The 24,650-nt window shown below is 48.5% G+C and overlaps 1 protein-coding gene across 1 annotated transcript; it reads right to left on the bottom strand.

Moving 5' to 3' along the window:
• Positions 1-649: 649 nt before the first annotated feature.
• Positions 650-23,637, bottom strand: NYX (nyctalopin). The gene is made up of 4 exons (XM_032680976.1): positions 23,354-23,637; positions 6,643-6,735; positions 6,386-6,461; positions 650-2,774 (listed from the first exon to the last, which is right to left on the bottom strand). Exons 3-4 carry the CDS (start codon positions 6,405-6,407, stop codon positions 1,375-1,377), a joined length of 1,422 nt encoding a protein of 473 aa, XP_032536867.1. The 5' UTR covers positions 6,408-6,461; positions 6,643-6,735; positions 23,354-23,637; the 3' UTR covers positions 650-1,374.
• Between the last annotated feature and the right edge of the window lie 1,013 nt (positions 23,638-24,650).

Below are 24,650 nucleotides of genomic sequence, written 5' to 3' on the forward strand. Positions count from 1 at the left end.
GGGAAGGGGCAGAGGCAAGGGCAGCTCGTCTCAGCCAGGTTTAGCCAACGTGGTGTCCATACTGAATCACCACCTCAGCAAAGCATAAGCTCCCACTCCGCTGCTGTCACTCCAGCACCCTCAGGGCAGGGGAGGAAGCCACATTCATGTTCAATTGGTTGGGAAAGGGAAGGTGTGGGGGAAACAGGGGGATATGGAAAATATTTTGATAGTTTCTTAAAATTAATTTCCATTTTTATTCCTCCTTCATGACATTTTAGCACTAATAAAGGGTTGTATATATTGCATCATATCATATTAACATGTACATCATAGTATGATAAGCCATGTATAATGATTTAATATCATTAAAAATCACAGACTTATTTCTATATAGTCACTTATATTTCAAAGTGTTTCTGCTTAACACAAATGCAAGTGTGGTCAGGCTCTAAGTGAAAGTATTTATGCTGCAATAAACAGCTTACCATTTCCTCTAGACCATGAAAGGACAATCATATGCACCCATTTGAGTAGCCTGCAAAAAAACCCACCAGAGTTATTCAAGGATCTCAAAAAAAAAAAAAGGGGGGGTCAAGCAGTTAATTTATTTTTGTGAGCAAAATATCAAATGATTTTATTAATGTGCTTTGATACATAAAACATAATTCTTTCTGGTCATATTAGCGGCTTTCATTGAAGATTTCAAAGATAAAACATGTAAGATACCATATAAAAGAAAATGACAGCATGGTTGGTTAATATGGCATAATATGATACAGTATGTGGTACACATTAGTGGTGGACATACAAAATATTTAGTAGAGCCTGGTTGCATTTGTCATCACCATGCTTTGCCCCTGCTGCCATGCCATGAAATAATCTACAAATAAAAACAGTGTATTCCTTGTAACCATATATTAATTGAATAAAATTAAATACATTGAAATGACACTAATAAGTATGTTGTTAAGTAGCTTTGCCTCAGAGAAGAATATTTTGACAAACATGGGTCCATCTGGTTCTCCTGCATCTGTGCCAGGATAGCAGAGGGAGAATGGATCAAAATCCTGTCGAGGTACAGGGAACATCACAAGTCTCTCAATGCAAAACTCAACCTTGCTGCTACTCATCTTCCAAAGAGCTCTGTGAGTATCCAGGAGGCTCTGAGACACCCAAAGGGCAGGTCTCTTACCCAGAGTGGGACCCAGCCTTGAACCAGATCCCATCAGCTCCTGGGGGAATCTGGAGCCAGATCCAACCAACCCAGCCCGGAAGAGTTTGGAGCCAGTTATGTATCATAGGCCCACAGTACAAACTTCTCCCTAATGACTAAGTAGGTGCAAGGACTAAACACTTAAGCAGGACCCATGGTTGGTCCACACAGCCCTTGGACTATTTGCACTGCAAAACAATCACTGTAAAAAGTGCTGGGAGGCAAAAAGAAGAGGAGTCGGCCTCGATACTCTTTTCCCCCACGCCAGAAGAAACCCCTTCAGTCTGTCCATCCATCTGCGTGGTGTTACTGTAGACTTCGGTGGCATTTGACACCTCTTCGGGAAGGCCCATCTGGAGCAAGAGTTTGGAGATAAGGCTGTTGAACTTGCTCTCTGTGGTAGACCAAGGCTCTTCACTTGGGGTCGGACCCTCAGACGTGATGTTTAGCTCCACCGGGTCGAGACAGTAACCTTCTGGCGACCTCTCGTAGAGCACGTCCGTCAGGTCAATCCCGGCTACGGAGGAGGGGGAGGCACAAGGAATATCCCTGACAAGCCTGTAATTCTCCATCCACTCCTTGAGCCACTCAATGCGGCAGTCGCACTCCCAGGGGTTGCGGAACAGGTACAGCCGCCCGAGGAAATACACCGGCTCGAAGACAGAGAAGGGCAGGGTCGTCAGGTTGTTACTGTTCAAGTGCAACGAGACCAGGCTGGTGAGGTTCTCAAAAGCCCCTTCCTCAATGTAGCTGATCCTGTTGCGGTCCAGGTAGAGGATCTCCAGCTCCCCCAGGTCCCTGAACCAGGTGTTGGAAATGTTCCTGAGAAAATTCCCCCCCAGGTTGAGCATCTTCAGGCGCCTCAGGCCATCAAAGGAGTTTTCTGGAAGCTCACTGATCAAATTGTCGTTCAGGTACAGGTACTCCATCTTCTGACAGGCCTGAAAGGCTCGCTCATGAATGACATTTATCTTGTTGTCCTGCAGATTCAGGTACTTCAGCTTGCTCAGGCCCTGCAGGGAGTTGTAGGCCACCGCTTCAATCCTGTTTCTCTCCAGGTAAACGTGGGTCAGGTTTTCCATGCCCCTGATGGCACCTGGGATCCTTCGGAAGTTGTTCTGGAAGCAGAAGAGCTCCTGCAGAGCAGGCAGCTCGATGAAGATCCTGTCTGGGATGTTGAAAAGGTTGCAGTCCGCCAGGTCCAGCCTCACCAGCCGTCTGAGGGCGGTGAAAGTCCGCGTGTGGAGATAGCGGATGTACTCGTTGTGGGCCATCTTCAGCTCGGTCAGGCTGGGCAGCCCCTTGAAAGCCCCGGGGGTGATGAAGGAGATGTTGTTGTGGTTGAGCGACAGGGATTTGAGGGAAGGCAAGGTCCCGAAGGCCCTCTCGGAGAGGAACTTGATGCTGTTTTTGTCCAGGTTGATAGAAGAGGCTTCACAAGGGAACTCGCTGGGGATCTGCCCCAGGCCGGCGCGGTCACAGAGGACGGAGCAGCTCCGCTCCTGGGTGCACACACAGTTGGGAGGGCAGGACCGGACACAGGCCCAAACCCCGTGGACATGAGGGATCCAAAGGATCACTGCCAGGCAGGAACACGCCATGCCCACGGAGGCATGGCAGGAGAGAGTAGGGATGCACTATTAGCAAATGTATTAGTCACCACAGGAAAAACAAATTTTGCTGTCATTGCCTCCCTTCTAGCCAGGTTAATTGCCACCTGTACTCCAGTGCTGAGCAACGAGATCTTGTGAAGGATTCCTAACAGTCTTCTGTGGGGGTTTTTAAACCCACTGAGAATATATGTCATCTAGAACATCATCTCTGATTAACTGCTCTCTCCCCAAGGGAGGGCTCACCTAGACTTTAGTATTTCTTAGTGTCTCCGTGACTGGTATCTCTGCAGGCTGGTGGGGACATGGTTTGGCCAGGCAGAAGGTAGAGATTTTTTGGCCAGGGAGCAAGCAGAGATGTTTTGAAAGCCAGCATCTATGGATTATAGCAGTATTTCTGTGTGGGGAAGAGGGGAGGGCAGTGTATGCTGAGTCAGGCAGTGAGCAGGGCAGATCAGCTGATTTCCTGGGATATGTCAAATTCATGATTTTTGCTGCTTTCCTTTGTTCATTCAATGTAACATTTCTCCACCAGAGCCAGTGCAGCACTGGAAGGGGAACTATCAGCTCTGAAGGATGTAGTACAGTGTTTAAAAACACATTCCCAGTGTGTACTGGTAGAACAGCATGACTAAAAACAAATTAAGAGATATTGTTCAACTGCTTGCTTCATGATCTCATCATAGATGAGATACTCTGCACCTCCAGCACAGTTTTTACTGTTTTGCCAATTCTCAAGAGAGTCATCAGAGTGCCTGCCTTATGTTTGATGGGAGCAGCCACTTTGTCCTTTATAAGCCTGACATGAGAGGTGTGTGGCTGTTGGTTTTTTTCAGGTTAGTCCCATGCAGGCGGGTGTACAACAAGGAAGAGAAGAAAGCTCTTGGGGAGAAATCAGAGAAGAGCAAAAGGAATGGGAGACATGAACCTCCATAAACGGGCTCTTTTTGTGGGGAAAAAACATCCAGTCAACAAAACATCTGCAAAATGAATTATTCTTTTTTATGCAAAATGGTTTTTACCTCCGAAAGAGGGGAAATTTAGGTTAGATATATGGAAGAAATTCTTTACTCTGAGGATGGTGAGGCACTGGCACACGGTGCCCAGAGAAGTTGTGGATGCCCCATCCCTAGAAATGTTCAAGGTCAGGTTGGATGAGGCATTGAGCAACCTGGTCTAGTGGAAGGTGTCTCTGCCCATGGCAGAGGGGTTGGAACTGGATGATTTTTAAGGTCCCTTCCAACACAAGCCATTCTCTGATTCTATGAAAATAAACTCATTAGATAAGAAGAACTGAAGGCAGAGCCCGTTTTGTAATTGCTCTCCCGGGCACATCCTACCTGCTACTCAACAAAATGAGCAGCCACACCAGAGAACTCCATGTAGTCACTAGCAGGAAATGGTGCTATTGCTCCTGACTGGTTTTTCTGCTTCAGTTTATTGGCTCCCACATAAGCATAGTTCTTTTTTTTCTTTTTTTTTTTTCCCTAAAAAAACCCCATAAGATACCAACATCCACCTTTATTACAGCGCTACTGGGATCATGTTGCTGCTGCTGTTGTGGTCATGTCTGTCCTCCAGGGCCAAGGGACAGGCTTTCCCCCCCACTCCTGCTGAGTGCCTGGACAGGAGAAGCTCCCAGCAGTTTGCAGCACAGTGATTGCCCACTGCAGCTGTATTCCCAATGGGCATTTTTATTAAGACAGACTTGTGAGGTGATATGCCAGGAAGCATCAGCTTCAGCAAGCTTCAAGCTTTTATTTTCACAGTCCCTGAGGCTTTAATGTACAGAACAAATGACAATTCAAGCTGCAGTTTCTCTGCCTTTCCTCCAGTCTTTTTGAAGGCAACATGCATGGGACTGCATTTAGGAGTTACACTGCCTGTGGCTTCTGCAAGCAGGAGACTTTCAAAAACATTTGCTGGGCGGGTCCCCACTGAAGGGCATCAATCCAGGAACTGCCCAAATGGTTCTGTTCAAACCATCCTGGTCATTGCATGTGGAAGAGGAATTTAGATACACGGAGAGAGCATCCCAGAAGGACTTTACTGTGGCCTCTTCATCAAAATTCAGGTCCCATCATTCCTGGCCATGCTATCATGACTGGAGAATTAGCAAAACAGCATCACTTCGAGGATAAATGATAGTGAAGGACTCTGAGAGGTGGAAAGGATTTCAGACAGGTTGCCATTTTGTTTGTTTGTCTGCTCTCCTCCTTTTTCCCCAGCACTTATCTAACAGCCACAGCTAAAGGAAAGTCTCCTTCAGACAGGGCCCTGGGAGGATAGCAGCTGAGGAGCCCAAGGACAAGAGGGGGGAGAACACACTGGGCTCAGATTGCTCTTTCTTTGTTCAGCCTGCCCAGGGGCTGCCTCATTCCCTACCCTTTGCACCAGCCCACCCCAGTGCCTGCCAACAGGGGCATATGTTGTTTTTGTCAGGCAGTTACATAAACTGAGGGCCAGACAGATTAAGGATTTGCCTGTTCCCAAATGTCTGACTGCAGGTGGCTGTCTGGAAAACGATGGATGTAAGTATTGCTGCTGGTCTGAGAGCCTTGTATGGGCTCAGGGTGACATCCAGAGGGGCATATGTGCATAGGCTGTCCTAGAGGTGAGACTGTCCTGAGCAAGTTCAATGCTTAAAACCACCTGCCCCAAGCTCAATCACATCTCTGACCTTCAGAGCAGACCTGTACCCACTGCTTTGTGCACTGTGTGCAGGGTAGGAACAAGTCTGCTGATAACCAAATCCCCTCCTTCCCCTCCCTGCTTCTTCTCTAATCACTCAGTTAAGGAAATATTTGCACCCAAGCCATATCCAGCCTGTTTTTTTACGCACAAGTGCCAAATCTGGGTCTTCTGCAAGTGGCATTTCACAGTAGACTTCCAAGATCCCTGTTTATAAGTGCAACTCTTTGCATTGTGCAGGACATGAAAACAAGCACTTGAGGACCATCCCATGAGAAAATATCTCCCCAGGAATAGGAGCTCAGAGATGCCCCTCAGCACCTCAGTCTTTGTGGCAATTTCTCCCTCTTTCTCTTGCAAGGGAAGCTGGAAAACACTCTCCACCTGAACCCCACTAAACCCTCAGGAGAGCTGTTGCTCAGAGCACAGGAAATTAGCTCTCCCCTGATCTCTGACCAACATAGCCTTAAACATTCCCACCTTTCCCACCTTACTCCTTCCCCAAAAAGGATGTTCTTTACTTTTAATGCTGTGTTCACAGACAGGGCAGTGGCTGGAAGATGCCTCCAACTCATTGACAGAGAGGGTGCTCAAATGAAATGCGTGTTTTTGAAAAACAGTGAAATATAGCAGTAAGGTCAAAAATATTTGTGACATTAAGGAAAAAACAAAATTCCCCAGGGATGATCTCTTTTGCTTTTTTAAACACTACAATAAGTCAGTATTTGGAAGAAACAGTGAGAGACTAAAAAAAAAAATAAAAAAAATGTTGCAGAGTTTTAAGAAGGGTAAAGAGACAATGATTGCAATGATTGAGTATTTAACCACCACCTTTCCAAATTACCTATCTAATCCACTACTGGGTAATGCAGAATAAGAGTATACTCACCATTTAAAACGATGGCAAACATTACCTTGATTATTCCCTAGTGGCATTTCAGGTCTTGCAAGCAAACTTGAGGGATCTAAAAGCACATGGGAAGAACAGAGACAGGTTTCATCCTCTGTCATTTCCTAGTGTCATTTGTCCACAAAATGATCTATGTTTAGAAAGGAAGATGAAGAAAAAAGCTCTTCTCTCACACACTTCCAAACTGAAGAAGTCCCCAGCACCTTCCTGGTGAGTATCTTTCTTCCACCACTGACCTTCTCAGGGAATCCTGCAGCTTTCTGCCACTGCTTTTCGGGAGCTCATCCGCATCCTTCCCACCAGGTGTGCCAAGGTCAGGTTCCTATTATCTGATGTGGGGAAAGGTCACCAACAGTAACAGGCTGGCTGCCTCCCCAGGAAATAGGTGGTGGTACAGAGGAGCGTAACCAGCTTAGGATCAAATAGTTGAAACTAAAATTCCCGACAGAAATCATCCAGATGCATTGCTTACCTGGCCAGGCAGTGGCTGTGTCCTCCCTCCTGCTCATGAGGCTGCCATTAGCCATGCGAGTCAGCCCCTGAAAAGTTGGCATTTTTTTCTCACAAGCTATCATTTAATGGCAGGAAAATCCTCTGTATCAGAGGAGGATTAGCGGAGATGGAAGAATGTGTCTGTCCTCTAAAGCTCCCAGAGCAAAACAGGGATTGCACACAAACCAAACTGATGCTTTCTCCCCTCTGCCAACCTGCTCTCCCCACACCATAAAAAAAAAAAAAAAAATATACAGTCCAGAATTGGACTGCTGCCACTCAAACAGCATTGCTGAAAGTCATTACTCCACTCTCCATTATGTAAGGGCAGAAGAGGTGGGAGGGTGCAGCCTAAATGGAATTAAATTTGGGGGCAAGCACAGGCTTATGGCTTCCCTTTGTTGAGCTCTCCAAGCAGACAGAGCTTGAGACTCTCCCCATGCACATTTTCCCAGCCCCAGCATGGCTCCCACACTGCTAAAAGGATGCCAGTGTGCTTTGCTGTGCTGGGAATTGCTCCTGAAGGACAAGGACAACCACAATGGGAGAAGGGTCAGCAAACCCTTGCTGGAGCTTGCATGGTGTATATAGCCCTTATAATAACAAACTCTGCCCTGTCTGTGAGTGTGTTTTGCTTGTGATGCTGCAGCTGGTGCGTGGAAATCATAAGGACAGCTTCTGTACGTGGTGATGTTTTAGCATTCAGGATGTGAATTGGTTTATAAAGCCTTTTCTGACAGAATGATGATGGTTTCTTTGGAGAGTGGGGGCTGAATAAGTGAGTTATCTCAGCCTCCCATGCCTTAGGTAATTGCATTCACCATGTCAGAGGGAAAAATAGCTCTACTCTTTATTTCTAAGTGAATTATTCTGCCTTTTTTTTCCCCCAGGAAATGGAATACCTGATGAATTTATGCTTGATACAACAGGAAAGATTCAGCTGGGAACCAGCCTGCTGCTGCTCAGCTCTTCCTGCAAATTAAAGCACCCAGATACACCAGGTTTATTTTGGTTTGGCTTTCCCTCAGTCTCAAGGAATCTGGCTGGCACCTCCGGAAATTTGTGTCTGTCTCAACAGCATGAGCAGGCTGGTTGTGGGGGCAGCCTGGAGGGGAGGGGATGACCCAAATAGCACTGTTTTTAGCTGAAGGATACCTTTTCCCACCCCCCTGCTGTAACAACCCCCACAGCTTTGCACCTCAGTGCTTTGCGCTGTGCTGTTTTGCAGAGGAGGAAAGAGATTTGCAAAAGCCACAGACAGGCACGTTGCAGCCTCTGCCACGGAGCTGAAGCTGCTGGAGACTTTGTGGGGACAGAAGTGGCACTGTCTGGGTGCTCACTAGTGACGGGGCAGCTGATGGTTCCCCTGAAAGTCCCGGTTCCCACAGGAATACCAGGAAGCCTCAACCCACCTGATCACAGAAGGCAGATCACTGGCCTTTCAGCCATGGAAAAAACAAGGGGGGAGGAGGACAAAGTGCTGTTCTCTGCTTTTCCTTCCCCAGCAATTACGAGAGCCCTAACAGTGGTACCGGAAATCATGTCTCCTCCCAGGTGCACACATGCTGTCTGCAAGGTGGGAGGCAGTGTGCAGGGAAGGTATGTGGGACTTGGGCACAATTTGTTGTGTGATCAGTTGGCAGCTCCCCAGGGATTAGACCTGCAGCTCGGTTTGCACGGCAACACTAAATCAGAAACCAGGAGGGGCTGATCTGCACCAAGGCACCACATTTCTGCTGAGATTTTGGGGCTCCCCTGTGCCTTGCTGTGAGCACCTCAGCAGTCGCTTCTGGGGTCGTGGGTGCCTAGTGTACAGTAGGTGCCCACTGTAGAATCAGCAGCTCTGGTGCTGTTAGCAGTGCTGCTGAAACCAGCTGCTGCAGGAAGGCTGGCAGGGAACATCCTGCAGCAGCAGCCTCACCATAGACCAGCACATTTGTTAACTCTTGCAGGAGCTTCTGACAGCAGCTCTGCCATCAGCATCCATCCCACATACACAGCTCAGTGACTGCAGCTGGCCTGGTGATCCAGCCCAATCCCACTCCAGACTTTCCTACTGTGGCTGGAGGTAAAACAGCAGAAACAGCCCGTGTCCTGCCCATCGTGAGCCCCACCCACCCACAGCCTCACCAGCAAACCTGTGTTGCACACCTGGAACTCTTGCCTGACCAGCAGCAGCAGCAGCCCCAAGGCTCACAGCAGTGTATTTCTGTGTGTCATCCATGGTCAAGAGCCTCACTCACCTCCAGACCTCAGCACAGAGATGGTATGAACATCTCAGCACATGCCCTGGGGGGAGGCCGGGGAGCTGGGAATGGGAGGCACACTGAGGCCACAGTTTCTAGGAAAGTCTCCCACAGTCAGGGAGCATCACCCTGAGAGCAGCTTCGGCAGGTGTACTGCAGGTGCACCAAGCCAGACACCCAGTGGCTCCTGTGAACTTCTGGCAACTTCTGATTCATTTCCTCATAACCTTTGGTCCTGAAAGGGCATGACAATGCAAGAAAGAGGCCAGAAAAGGAGAAGTTTCATGTTGTCTTAGGTAGAAAACCTTAAACACCAGAGGGTACATAAAGGAGACCAGCATTTATCCCTAAAAGAACCAAACTTGGGCTTTAAACCACACCTCAGCATTTTTCAGAGCATGACTCATGGCTGGTTAATGCTGAGGGTTGAGCACACTAGAGATGCTCAGTGCTGGGAAGCTGCTGTGGCTGCCAGGCTGGAAGCAGACTCAGAAGCTGCAGCCCTTGCTACTGCAGCTCTGTGCTGTTAATTTTTTTGCCACTAAGGGCTCTTCCTCATGGTCTGCCCCTTTTAATCTCTAGGAACTCGGAAATGCCAGAGGTCAACAGAGCAGTGCATCTGAGACCAGAAAGCAGCTGAGCTCTGCTGCCACTAAAAAAAACACATTTATATCTGATCTTCCACCAAAAAAACTTGAAGAATTCAGTCCTGATTGGAGGAGCCTGCTCTGCTCCAGCAGTGTGTGCTGTGGGGACATAAACCTTGGCACAGCTTCACCAGCTGGCAGTGAAGAAAAGCCTGTCTTGCAGGACAAGCCTGTGCAGACTTGACTCGAAATTGCTTCTAACGACCCATTTCTTCATGGCCAGGGGCATTCCATGTGACGGTGACCTAAGGATATGTATGTAGCTTGTATCTCTGATACACATTGATGTGATTTAAAATGATCACTGGGGGCTGTTTCTTGTAGCGGTTCCACTTCAGATTAAAACATTTGCTTCATTTTCAAAGGCTGGCTAAGAACAGCTGGTGGGACTCATCTCCCCTAACTGAAGGTGAGAGGTCTCATCTTGCCTTCTTTAGCCCACCTGTGGGCACCATCATGGCCCTCAGCAGGGCCCATTTTCACTGACAGGATGACAAAACAGCTGAGGGTGTGCAGCTTTGGGGACACCTCCACACCATTACACACCAGTGCTGGGTTAGATGGAATCCAGGCATTGCATGTCCAGATCCTTCTAGTCAAGCACTGCCCTCTTTGCAGCAGTGAAGAGGCAGAGTTGCTTGCCTAACTCCAGTGGCTAAACGTCTTCAGTCCCCTGTTTTTAATCTCTGATAGCTGCTTGCATGTGTGGGACTAGTGCTGGGGGTTGAGGTCCCTGCGCCACAGAGTGCCCCAGGCTATGGTTTCCTGAGCTTCTGTAACAGCACTCACAGCTCGGTGCACACTTCCCCTCTTCTCACAGCCACAGCTGGGCTGCACAGCTGAGCCTTTCCTGTGCACGTAATCACTGGGGTGACCTTTGAAGAAGCTGCATCAGCGTTTCTCAATGGGGCTCCTGTTGTCGGCTCTGCCCCGTGGGACCAGACTGCACTCGGGGTGGTCACACAACTGCTGCGCTCACGGCTCTGGATGGTGTAGGTTTGAGGCCAGAAGGTAGCCTAAGTGGTGGGATTACTGTGCTCTGAGCAGACAGGATGGACCAGTGTGGCCGTGCTGGGGTTTGCAGCTGCAGCACAGACCGCGCCGCCACCAGAAATAGTGCTTGGTACACGCATGATGTTGATGATTACAGGAGATGCAGAAGCTGAGGAGCCAACAAGGACTTCAGGAGCAAGGATTAAAGAGCCTTTCCCTTGCTCAGAAGAGAGGACAGCTTCTCTTCTGCAGGCAGGGGTTTCATTTTTGTTTGGACTGAAGCCACCAAACTTGGCTCAGGCACAAAGGTCCAGAGCCCTGAGGGCACCTGTAGGTGTTATATAGGGGGTCTCCTGCAAGGCCTTCACCCATCCCTCCCAAATGGGGTCGCATTTCATCCCAGGACCATCGGTCCTTGCCCAGTATGGGTGCTGCAGGTCACAGGATGTTGCTGGCCCTCTCCCTGTGTCACAGTCCCCTCACAGCCTGCCCAGCCCCCTCAGGCTGTGTCCTCGTCGGGCTGCCTTCTGCCAGTCCCATGCCAGCTGCAGAAGATCCACACCACCTCAAGACACCCCTTGGACAGAAGGGTGTTGTGCCCCCCACAATGTCCTCCCCCTTATCCTCAGCAAGGAGGGCCTCCATTTCACAGCAGCAGCTGCCCCACCTTCCCTCCCACCCGAGCCGTGTCCCCCAGCGCTGCAGGCACACACACACTCATGGGCTGCCATCACAGAGCTGGTCTGAGTGGGAACAGTTTCCTGCCCATGGACTGAGAGCATGGGCAGTGCTGGGCACATCAGGATGTCCAAACCCAGCCCAGGGGCACAGCAGCCTGGCAGTGCCTCATGGCAGGGCTCAGCTGGTTGCAGGCTGCCCACAGAAGTAACCCTGGAGGACTCTTCACCACCTGGTCCATGGAAGGAGGAAGCAGGGATGAGACAAGTCAGCCAGTGGCAGCACTTGGCAAGAAACAGCTGCCAAAAAGCTGCTTACCCACGTGGAGGGTAAGGAAGTGAAGCCAAAAAAACAGCAGAAAGAGTCAAGCTGGGCACCAAATCTTAAGGCCCAGCCCAGCTGCTGCCCAGTGGCCAAGCCCCGCGACAGGAGCTGGGGCCCAGGAGCCTGCAGCTGCAGCACAAGCATCTTCTGCAAGGGAACAGCACACTCTAGGGTAGGCAGCCTGAAGCAGATGCAATGCACAGCAAACCTTGGGCTAGTGTGTTCATCTGTCAGCCCAGACCTCTGCCAATAGCTCAGTTAGACCAACCCCATGCAGACCCCACGCACAGGCAGCAGGGAGCCAGGGGGATGGAATGGAGCTCCATCAAGAACAAATCCTCCAGCTACCTGGCAGTTGGAGTGGGACACAGACCCTCTCCAAGACTGCCCAGGCCACTGGCTTTTACATCAGCTCACCAGGCCTCTCCCAGCCCATCCTATGGATGTGGTTTCATGTCTCCCTCATGCCAATCAAACAGTAACATTTCCAGCAAGAAAGGAGCAGTGTGGGCTGCTCTGCAGTGAGGGGCTGAGCATTTGCCATGGAAGCAAGTTCCTGCTTCCCACTGCAGTACATGTGTGTGGATGCAGTGCTGAAAAACAACACCATTTGGATTACCAGGTAACTCCCCACAATACCCAGAGGAGCCCTGGGGAAGGAGGTGGAAGCTGGGCTCAGATCTGTATTAACTAAAGCTGAAGAAGAACTTGAATCTATATCTCCTACATCCGCTCTGTGATTCTTGGCTTTGACTAAAACTGGCCAACCACGCTCAAGCTTCTCTGTTCGGGGAAAAACCACTGCTGGTGAAGCCTGAGCAGGGGATGCAGCATCTGTATTTCTGTGCAGGGTGAGGGAAGCCCTGCCCTCACTCCAGCCCCTGAGCAGCCCTCAGCTCAGTGAGCTGCACAGCATCACCTCGTGCCCGGCGTGTGTCCAAGCGGGCAGCTGCTGCTCACATGTCACACCAGCAGACAGGGAAAGTCAAGGCTGGCAGCACGTGTACCAGTCAGCCTGCCCTCCCTGCTGAAGCCAAGGGTGCCAGTGGTGTGGGCGTGCACAGCCAGGCAGCCCTGGGAGGGTTTGGGCTCATGACACTTTCACCAGCAGCTGGGGAGCTGCTCTGCCACAGCCTTTCAGCATCTGTGGGGTCATTTCTATCCTGTGTAATACAGAGCTGCTTGTCTCCTGCTGAAGTCCTCATACCATGCTTTCCACAAGGGAGTGGCTTCCTGCAGTTCCTTGTTATCTAATGGGAATGCTGCACAGTACACCCAGGAAAGCAAGGACACATGGCAGTGAGCTCCACTTAATTTTCCCTTGGTGGCTGGTGAGTCCATTCATCCTAATAAATCTGCCTCCACAGCCATGTCTGGGCAATGCCCAGTGAACTTACACACAGCACTGCAAACACCTCTTGAAACAGCCCATCTGCACTAAACACATAACAGGCCATACATTGTCCAGGCCAACAGCCTCCCAGGGCTCATGAGACAGTTTATTCACCTCCTGGTGATTCATCTCTCCCACCTCCATGACAGGAGCAGTGCCACCTTCTCTCTCCTATATAGTGTCAACATTTGGGGCAGGTTCATCACTTACCTGTCTCTGCTTAGCTCAGACATTTCTATCAGGAGCCTGCTCTGTAGCCAGGTCAGATACTTGAGGAGAATGAACCAGAAGCCCAGGAACTCTTGGATGAAGGGATCTGGGGGGCTACAGCTGCACTGCAATGTGATTTTCACTCCACCTGTCGTGGTACTTTCCCCTGCCTGACTAACACTTCTGAATGCCAAGTAACAAGGAGAACTCCAACATGCCAACCAGCCATAATCACCTGATAATAGACCTAAAATAGAATCTGTTGTCTGTAGAAGTTGCTGGCAGGCAGGAAAGGAGCAAAGCATCAAATCAGGAATAAACTTCAGTACCATAATAACAAGTACGCTATACCAGAGGTTAGATCAACATACAATTACAGACGATCTGGAAGATTTCTTAAATGAACTTATGCCTTACTGAGTATGCAATGGCCATGCATTCCATGGGTAATCAAGCTCAGATCAGGTAAAGAACTGGAATGAAAATATAGCAAGAGAATTCATGAAAGACTGCTCATTGTGGTTGAGTCCTCTGTGTACTGCAATACAAAGAGCCACACACACACACCTTTCAGCCATGCCCCCTCCTAGCAAAGGGAAGGGGCATAAGAAAACTTCCAGGGCTCCTCCCCACAGTTGCATGAGGAAAAGCTCCCCACAGGGTGGGGGAATGTGTTGGGCCACTAAGAAAGGATGTCACAGATAGAAGACAAAGAAACTCAGGGAGTCCAAACATGGTGCACTTGAAACTCTGGTGAGAAAACACAGTATTGCTCCAGAGCACCCCAGAGGGGAGATGGAGCAGTCACTGGGATCAGGAGCTGCCCTGGGAGCAACCAGTGCAGCCATCAGCAGACATCTGTCATGCTGCTCTCCCCAGGCTCCCACCAAGCCCATCTGCAAGGGGTTTAGGTTCTCCAGCTCCAGTAATGCAGCTACTCACACATCCCCCACCTGACATATGCAGAGTTTTTACACGGGTCTAAGATGATTAAAGCTAGCAGAGCCTGGGGGTGGGAGGGGAGCAGCCACTGCAGGAGTTAAGCTCAGATTTACACCCACATATTCTGCTTCCTACTCATTCCCTGCCTGTGATCTTATGGACTACTGCTACCTCCTCCTCTGTGCCAACCCTGGGCGTCACCAAAAAAAGTCCCCGTGGCATGACATGGCAAAGACAGCAAATCCCCCCACACTGGGGATATTTATGGATCACAGAAGTACAGCACTTCTGCTCATCCAAAAGGCTTTGTTTCCTGCCAGCTGCAGAAGACCCCGATACCTGGGGGAGAAGGGATTCAACAACTTTTTCTGAGACATCGAATTGACGGTGGCAGAGGAGGCAGCTCTTGGATAGGATTGGCACTGAGTCCTAAGCATAGTAACTGGCGATGGGAAGAGAAAGCTCCACTCCTGCCAGCTTGACAGCAGCAGCACTGCAGCCTGCTCATCCCTTAACCGTTTCCAGGTTGCATCCAGGGATGCTGTGCAGGTTGAGTCAGATTCACAGGAGCCCGCAGACAGGTGAGGAAAACCCTCTTTGCTCTTGTCAGAAAAGCTGTGCCACAACAGCTGGGCTTTAGCAACAAGTGTGTTGCAACACGCTGCTGGAGGTACTGTGCCAGATTTGAGTTATAATAGAGAGAAGAGAGTATCTGCCCTCCTTGTATGGTGGGAAACAGAAAATAAACGAGGAGGCAAACAATGTGTATGAGGCAGGGGCAGGGAGATGCTGCAGAAGCACACTGATGAAGCTGAGCTGTGGGAAATGAGATGGAGGGCTAGATGTTCAGCATTAAAAAAAAATCACACCAGGGCTCTGCAAGATACCACAGCCCTCAAAAAAACCTGCCTTCTACCCAGAATTTCTCACTATGGTTATTATTTCCCTTTGATTTCAGCAGCTGTTTCACACTTCTCTGAGACTTACCATGTTGTGCAAGGGAGACACATTTTGGTACACGAGGGTGTGGGAGGCGGAAGGAGCAGCATGACAGGTCGTGCAGGGCAGCAGTCTTGGGGCATCCAAAACATATCCTCTCCCTCCTTGGCACTCTCTTTCACAGCAGCCACTCAGGTGCACTTGGTGACAGCCCATCCACAGTCTCTCTCTTTCCTATCAGAGCAATGGGCTCACCACTGTAACAGAAATGCTAACCTTAGATGGGGAAACCTCCCTCCTTGAGGCTGCAAGTGGTGTCATTTGAAATCGGCAAAGAAAGAGCAGACTATGGAAGCAACGAATAAAAGCACCAAGCTGGGACATACTCAGATTATTATTTGGGGTAGATGCTAAGTGGGTACCTTGACAGAACATCCTATCAGGTCCCAGGGACCCTTCCAGTGCTGGAAGTTGGCTGCATGTTGCCCGAGGGCTGAAGGCTACAGCCTCATCTCAGGATGCAGAAAAGAGGAGAACACACAGGTCCCTCACAACTGGACAGGTAGTTGCATCTGCAGGGAAATAGGATGAGCAGCCAGGGCAGTAACACAATACAGTGAGATTGGCTTGTGCCAGCAAAGCCCAGATCTGGACACACCTTGTCTGAGCCCCACCCCTGCAGCTCTGGGGCTGTGCCGGGCAGGAGCACCTGTGTTTAGGTGGCTCCGTTCACACTTGAGTGACCTAAACAGGATTAGGTGTTCGCCAGGGGTTGTCAGCAGCTTAAACACCCTCAAGGCTCTGGGCCTGAATGTTTGATCCACCAAAGCCAGAAGCGGTTTGGGAGACGTGGGGCTTTAGGCAGTAGCTGAGGGAGATCGGAACATTATATTTATTCAAGCACGGAATGTGCCTTCCTTTCCATACAGAAATCTGTTTGCCTTTCCTCCATCATGCCTGTGCAGGACCTACCAGCCCAGTCCAAACACGCTCCGTCAGGTGTCGCTGGGGCACTGCTCACACACCTTATTCCGTGCGGGAAGCCCAGCCCCAGCGCGCTCCCTGAGCTCCATCCCACGCCAGCCTGAACCGAGCATTTGCCACCACTCCCCTGGGAGTGTGCAGGGACAAACTGTGCTCCGGAGCAACGTCACCCACGGCTCATACACCAGCAGGTTTTTCAGTGCTCCCCTGACAAACAGCAGCCCTGAGCTCCCTGCTTTCCACTGCACGGAGAGAACCAAACCCACACCATCCTCTCCCTAAAGTGCCCCACCAACAGAAGCAACGGGCCGGCACGGATCAAAAGGGGACTATCCCCCCCTCCTGTTGAAACCATGACACTGTGCAGCGAAATGAATACATAATGCCAGCGGCTTCTGTCTGGCAGGAACGCGGAGTGAAAGAGGAGATGGGATTTGCAAACATTTCCGGGAGGGGGGGCAGGGGGGTGAAAGCATCGCCTTCTGTTTCCTGGGCAGCTTCTGCATTTTGCATTGAGCAAATCTGTAGATAAAATACAGCAGCAGCCTCAGGAGCAGAGACCAGACCCCAAGATAATTCCCTCATCCACTGTGAAAGCTCTCACACGCATCTCTCGCCACCACAGCCCCTCTCCAGCCACTGACCCTGGCCCCGTGCCCGACAAACACTCAGGCAGATAAAAAAATCAAGGCTCAGAGACTTTGGGCACCAGCGGAGCAGAGGCTGCAAAGGTCACAGTTTGGCACTGTAATTAATTTTGGAGTGGTTTTTTTTATCTTTCATGCAAAGTCCACAGCAGAAGTGGGGAAGGAACCATCTCTCCAGGAGGTCCTATGGGCATTGTCAGACCCCTGCCTGTCTTTTCACACTTGAAAGGGGAAATGGAAACATTAATAGAAACTCAAATCAAAAGACTTGGGTGCCTGCTTTCGATCAAATCTGACATAAGGCAAGAAAGCTTAACTAGGGCCTAGAAAAGCACTAATTATCAAATGGAAAATTAACAGGTAATTTGTCTCTAATGTGAGCTAATCATTTCTAGGGGAGGAAATAATTAAATGGGGGAATTAAATCACCAAGAATTTGCAGAGTGACCATTTCTGATGGGATTCAGTTAATGAGCTATCTGATAATCATGTCGGCTTCATTTTCTTCTCCTCTGGACGGACACCAGAGGAGAGACAGAGAGCAGATTACTGCATTGCTCCCTCCAGGCTGCAGCACCTTACTGAGCCTCAGCCTTCTGCCTTGCCAAAACCTGGGTGATGAAAAGCAAAAGCAGAAAGTAGACCACTGGTAAAACGCAGCTGTTAAAAAAAAAAAGTTAGAAAGAAAAATTAGTAGGTGAGAGGGAAGGAAGTTTGCTTTACAGAAATGGCTCACAGGGTCATGGCACACCCTGGTGCTTGAGCTTGGTGCCAAACAGGTGACACAATGAACTAGAGGCAAAGTCCAGCGCCTGCGATGTGCAGGAAAGAGGGGGGTAAAAGGTGATTGCCCCTCTTTCAGGAACTAAAAAAACCCCTCATTTTGCTTTGGGTTTCAACTATGTCCAAGCTGTCACTCGGTCCCAAGCAATGGGTGGGAGGTTGAGGCTCCTCCATGGCTGTTAATAGAAGCCAACCCACACAGTACCACTGACATGCGCTGGGCTGGGTGAGGGCACACAACCTCATTTCTGTCCAATTAGCCAGAGCAGTGCTTATGTCAGCATCATACTTCTATGACAGCTCTGTGCCAGCTGCAGGAAGAGAAATGATCTCCAGCCTTGCAGAAGTGCAGAGCCACATGGGCAGACACCACCTGATCTCTCACAAAGCCTGCCAGCACGAAAATAACTTCTCAGAAACACTCAAACACATCTGAACAAGCAGAACGAGCCAATACTGGATCAGCACTTTGCATCACAAGGCTGCAGCACTTGTGATCGAGCCTCCAAAGCCCTAAATTTGGATTTGCTTGTATTTGCTGCATCTTCAGACCAATGCCTGAGCTCACCTACTTTCAGTTCTGCCAGTTCCTTAGGGCATTATGTGCCAAATTCTCTAACCACCCTCCTGGATGGAAAAACACAAGTATTTACACTTCAGGGCAGGGACTAATTTGTGGCACCTATAATGGGTTAGGCTCTGCAAGCAAAATAATATGGTCAGATCCGGGTGGAACTGAGGGGGGCAGTTACATTATCCACGTCATACACAGGCTGTGTTTTTCCACATGTGAAGAGGGGTCAAAGGAGGGAAACTGAAAGCTTAGGGCCCTCTCCAGAAATGGAATTCACTATTGCTGATCTGTAAAATGATTCACCAAGTGCTTTGATTTTCCCTGATACTGCATATACTTGCTGCAGTAACACAAACTGATAGCTCTGAGACATCTTGAAGTTTATGCCTGAATGACAATAATACTAATAATGAAGCAAAACATGAAAGCTGTCAGTGTCTGTTAGCAAGTTCACATTACAGAACAAAATATTCTCTCTGGAACATGCTGGGTCTTATGCAGATTCAACTTTTCTGGGTGACGCAAATGCTGTAAAAACAACTCTGAGTCATAGAATAAAATCACATAATTCCCCAAAGCCAAATAAGGACAGAACTCAGCCCACACAGCTCTGACTTCCCATTTTCCTGGTAGTTACAATTTTGTTTATCTTCCCTTCTAAATTATACCATTTCCTTGCTCTCACTGAAAATCTTGATCCCCCCAAGCCCACAGTTGGTGTAAATACTGGTATTGTAAAAAATAAAGTCACCTCCCAGCATCTGCAAGGCCTAGTGTAAAGCCTCTTATGTGCTCTCTGGGACTAGCTTTGCTAATTGATATGAAGTCTTTATGAGGAACCTGGCAGGCACTCTCCCAGGCTGTCTGTAGTTTTATTTTGATAGATTTTTCACCAAGAGTTCATTTACAGCCCATTAGAGCCAGGCTTGGGTGTTTTATGAATGTAATGCAGCAGCACGCAAAGAGCACTTAATGTCTTAAGTCTTTAGAATGCTTTTTAATTTTGTAACACAACTGAATTGTTTCACCACCAGATTTCCCGTGCACCAAAGCAGGCAAGGCCTTATGCAAACAGCCTTGCAGTATGTAAATAAAGCTTTCAGACTTGATCTGTGGGTGGTATAAAACATCATCACTCTGCTCTTGTCATATTGCATCAGCAGCTGCTGAGCTTTCTACTTTGAAACCTTAAGGATGTTTTATTAATAGGGTGGGAGGAGTTCTATGTAATAAACAGGATGTGATGTATTTGCAGTACCTGCAAACATATTGCTTTATTTATTTTCCTTCTCCTTGGCTTGACAGCACCTGCATGATCTGAGTGACTGTGCTGGAAATACTGGTTGCAATGTTCACATGGCAATGCACCATAACCTTGATCAGCAAGTGAGACCCTTTTGCCTGCTTTCAATCCCTCTTTAGGGTCCAGTTTGGAAAGCACAGTGACATACCCCTGGCTTTACATTTTGGAAAGCATAAGTCTTCTCAAGAGTGTGAGAATGCAGCGGTGTGTTTGCACAGCGCTGCTGCCTGATGATTGACAGACCCGACACAACCGGTGCCTGCCTAAGATACACACACACTCCTGGGCACTTGAAGCCATTAACACAGCAAAGCCAAGACATACTCAAAGTGTGGGACTCGTAAATCAGAAAGGACAAACTGTGCCGTGACCTACCAGGGCTTTCACTCATCCCTCGGCCGTGGCGCCGCAGCTCCAGCCAGACAAGCCATGCTTGCACAGCTGCACCCCTTGTCAGCTTTCTGTTTGGTTATCCCTCCTTCTCCTCCCTGCTCTTAAGTCTTCCAAGTTACCACTAGTAACTGAATATATTTACTGAATAGAACCGAGGTCTCCAAGAACAGAAGAGATCTCATGCACATTTGACATTTTTGTGTTGAACAGTAACATTTATGTATTTGAGGCATGTTTTTCCACTGCTGTTTTTTTCAGACACAGTAAATTAAATCTCGTTTTAATGCTGTTTTTTTCCCCGAAAGCAGATCTCTAACAGAAGCTTTATCATCAGCATGTCACTCGAGGAAAAGCAGAAGTGGTGATTTATTCAGCCCCTTTAAAACTCCTGTATCATTAAATCCAGTGTAGCTCAAATGTTTGAGAACTCTTGAGAAGAAAATATGTCTCTATTAAAGCTCCAAGACTCTTGTCTTTTTGATTAAGGAAAAGCAATTCAATACTTCTGAGACCTCCCACGCCATATTCTTAAGAAGGAAGGCAGGAAACAGTCTATCTGACATTCCCCGTTTGGGGAGGAATAGAAATACTTCAGAGTTCCTTTATCTGTCATAAGCCTGCTAAAAAGAAATGATTGAGGTTTTTAACTTCCTTGCCAGCTTTAATCCATTGATAAGCCTGGAAAACTCAGTGCTTTCACCTGAGACTTACATGAAAGGACGAGTGAAAGTTGCAGATAAGCATCTCTTAAGAAGAGAAGGGGCATCATTATTACCCAGCCATCCTGGCACAGCATCTGTAGTGCTGTGTATGAGCTTAAGGGGAGTCACAGCAGTGACTCTGCTTGGACAAATGATACATGTAATTGGCGGTGCAGTGCTGCCTATTGTAGCCACCAGGCAGCTCACAGAAATTCCTCCAAATACTGTTATTCATCTGCCTAACTTGTACTGTCATAAATACACTACCATGGGGTTTCTTGTAAGTGCTGGCCTTTCTTTTCCATCAAAGGGAATTTCATATATTGAAATTTAATCAAACAAGCTGCACAGCAAACTGGCAACAAGCCTTTCAGCCCAAATATTTGATTCTTTACCTGCGAAGAGACATCATGATCAAATGTGAGGTTTACAGCCCAGGCAGGTTACTGGAGCATTCTGCCCCTTTAAAGCTAGACATAGATGTGTCCTATTTTAGCCTTGCACACAGAAAAGTTGCAGTGTAAACACCAATACATTTCCAGGCTGCCAATGGATTTCACATCCTTAGCTTTTTGTCTCTTTCATCTCCTGGAGAAAGCTGTACCTCCATGTCTCAGCTACAACAGACAAGGGGTGATGTGCCCACAAACCACCGAAGCTGGAGCTGTCAGCACCACTGGTGTCACACCAGTGCTGATTGTCATTCTGCAGAGGGCACTGGTGACTCCCCCAGTCAGTCACTGGACCATGGTCTGTAGAGTTTCACAGCTGTCACGCTGAATATTTTAAACAACTGAGTTTTGCCAAGTCAGAACACATTCACAAACTGAGAGATCATCTCAGGACAAAGCCTGTCCAGGAAAAAGCCTGTATTTTGGCACTGCAGCTTGGAGCAAGGGACTGCCGCAGCTGGAGTCTGTTTATGGAGGAGGTTTAAAACACAGCCTTTAACTAATCTCTGAATTTCCTAAAGCCAAACATAAAACACTGCTTGTTTATTCCCCCAGACAGTCATTTCATCAGATAAAGTCTGTAACATCCGACTACAGTTTGCCAACCACACTCTCCCAGCTCACAGGTGATACTTTGGGGAGAGCAGAAATAAAACAGACCTAAGAGACCACCATGAAGCCCTTCCCTAAGAAGATCTCGTTAGCATCACTCTGTATGAATTACAGAGTTAAAGCTCCCTGCTCCCATGAGTAATCCCATGGATTTGCATGGCCATTCAGATAAGATGCTACTCTGCTGTTTGTTTGCTCCATATTTATGGAGCAAAAGGCTGCAGAACATACAGATGGGATCTGTGCTCCTGCACAGGTTTGTTATCCCGGGAGTCCATTGTGAGAGGTGGCTGGCACATACACAGCCACATTGTGACACCCTCCAGAGGGACAGTCCCAGAGAGGTTTGCCCAGAGAGGCTGTGGACTTCCCATCCCTGGAGGTGTTCAGGACCAGCCTGGATGTGGCTCTGAGCAACCTGGTTCAGTGCAAGGTGTCCTTGCACATGGCAGGGGGTTTGGAGCTAGATAATCCTTAAGGTCCCTTCCAACACTAACCATTCTATGGTCCCACTTGGGAAAAGGAAGTAAATAATGGAAAGGAGACATATCCCATGACTGATAAGGTGGGATGAAGTATAAAAAGATGGTCAGGAGTTTAGACAAGGGGAGAGACAATGAAAAAGATAGGAGAAAATTGATCAACAGCAGAGTCAGGAGATACTGTGCTCTCAGCTAGATGAAGAGGCATTAGGATAAATTAAAGATTAATGTTAGAACTTGAGGCATAAATCAATCTCACCATTGGCTATACCAGGAATTGAATTAATTTCTCATCACATGAAAGGGGCTTCAGCACTGTCTGGGATTTTTAGCATTTCCCACTAAAGGACAGTTGTTTTACATTATTTAAATCAGCTAGGAGAAGCCTGGCTCCTCCCTGGCCTGGTTTACTGGCACTTCACCATGCAAACATTCATCCTGTGCCAGTTGGGTTGAGGAGACTTAAAGCAACGTGGGATGGAATTGTTCTGACAGTAATGCACTCTATTCTTGCCTATCAACAATCACCCTGCTAAAAGCCTGACAACCTTCTCTACTGCACTGAAATCACTATTTCCTTACTCCCTAGCTGCTTCTTTTCCCGTTTGATCTGGAAAAACCTGGACATGTTTCTTTCCTGCCTGTTCCTTTATTAACACTGTAATATTATCCTACAGATAAGGTTCCCAGAGTACTTCAAAATGTGCTCTGAAAGTCACTGGTGACACAACACACAAGAACCACAGAAATCAACCATCTACCACCTTCATTTTAGCTGCTGCTTTGCTTGCTCTCCCGTGCCCAGCACTCCAAGGACCTCTAAGTGATACCAGTGGAATCATAATGGGAACTCTCTGCTGGGAGAAAAGCAAGTATAACCTGCTCCAGACCTATTTCTGAGGGCAGTATCACAGGTTAAATTAAGCTGGGTGGGAGGTGTCACCCCAGAGCCACAAGCCTTCCCTTGCCTCCTGATGCAAGGGAACACAAATTTGATATTCAGGAGGGACAACAGGAAAGAAGGGTAACACCAGCCACCCACAAGTTAAATGGCTAAACCCTCCCCCCCATACTGAGAAGGAAACTGAGACATTTCTGTAGTAAGAGAGGGTCGATTCAGTGATATGTTCAAAAGGAAAACGTGGTATGTACCTTGTGAGCAGGGAAGGGACTCTGGGAAGCTCTGCACGGAAAGCCTGGGAAAGACTCTCATCCACTTCAGTCTCAGTATTTTTCTCACTTCGGCTCTTGCCAGCACGAACTGATCCAGGACATTTTCTCTACCCACAGAGCTGATCAGGCACATCCTCCTGCCAGCCTGCAAGCGTCAGCAGCCAGCTTGCACCAGCACCAACACACACAGCTGCCATCCCTCCTTCCTCCCCCACATCCAGTGTCTCCGACGTTCCCAGTCAGCCCCTCAGCACATGGATTGGGACACAGACTGTGATCTGTCCCGTGACTTTAAAGCAGGAAGATCCAAAGCTTTGATCTCATTCCCACTTTGATTTTGACTTTGAAGGGCAAAGCCTGTGCCAGAGATTTACTGCAGGAAGGCTGAGCTGCCTTTCCCCCAGCTGGGGGGGACTCCCTACAAGCCTCATTTACAGCAGCAAGAACCAACAGTACCACTGTGACCACCTGCTGCCTCCAAGGCTCGAGAAAGACCTTCAACTAAGCCTCATGAAGCAGCAAGGAAAGGACCATCCCCATCTGCCCACCAGGAACACCAAACCAGAAGTGGTGAGAGCTGCTGAACGCCAAAGAATCACAGAATGGTTTGGGTTGGAGTGGGTCTTAAAGATCATCCAGTTCCACCCCCCTGCCACAGGCAGGGGCACTTTCCACTAGACCAGGTTGCTCAGAGCCCCATCCAACGTGGCCTTGACACTTGCAGGGATGGGTCATCCACAGCTTCCCTGGGCAACCTGTGCCAGTGCCTCACCTTCTTCCCAATTAGCAGGAAACTTTCCTTTCAAGAAAACAGCAGTGAAGGTAAGCCAAGAGTCAGGATGCTTTGGAACTACTGCCTCAGCTGTCTCTTCTAAGCTTGGAAAAGCGCTTTACAAGAGCATTAAGCAAAACGATGCACTTACAAGTGTTGGCCTCAGCAAAACCAGCCCTGCACAGTGCACAAAAGGAGACAAATTAACCAGGTGCTTGAAAGGTCCACTTTCGCTCTCAAAAATCCAATAGACATTTTCTCTACAACATTTCTGAGAGCAGGATGGGGCTGTAAATCAGATGTATTCTACAATCCCCACACTGAACACACAGGCTGCTAAGGCTGTACTTCTGTAAATTGTTGGTAACTTTGTAAAATGAACATACAAAATAATACAGTGAATAACAAGGCAGAACAGCCGCCCCTGCTGCTCGCTGGAGGGAAGCAGCTCACCCCAAGGTTTTTTATTGTCAGGGTGCACCCACACATGAGCCCTGAACCTAC

This window comes from Chiroxiphia lanceolata, chromosome 2, assembly GCF_009829145.1.
Source record: "Chiroxiphia lanceolata isolate bChiLan1 chromosome 2, bChiLan1.pri, whole genome shotgun sequence".
Taxonomy (NCBI): domain Eukaryota; kingdom Metazoa; phylum Chordata; class Aves; order Passeriformes; family Pipridae; genus Chiroxiphia; species Chiroxiphia lanceolata.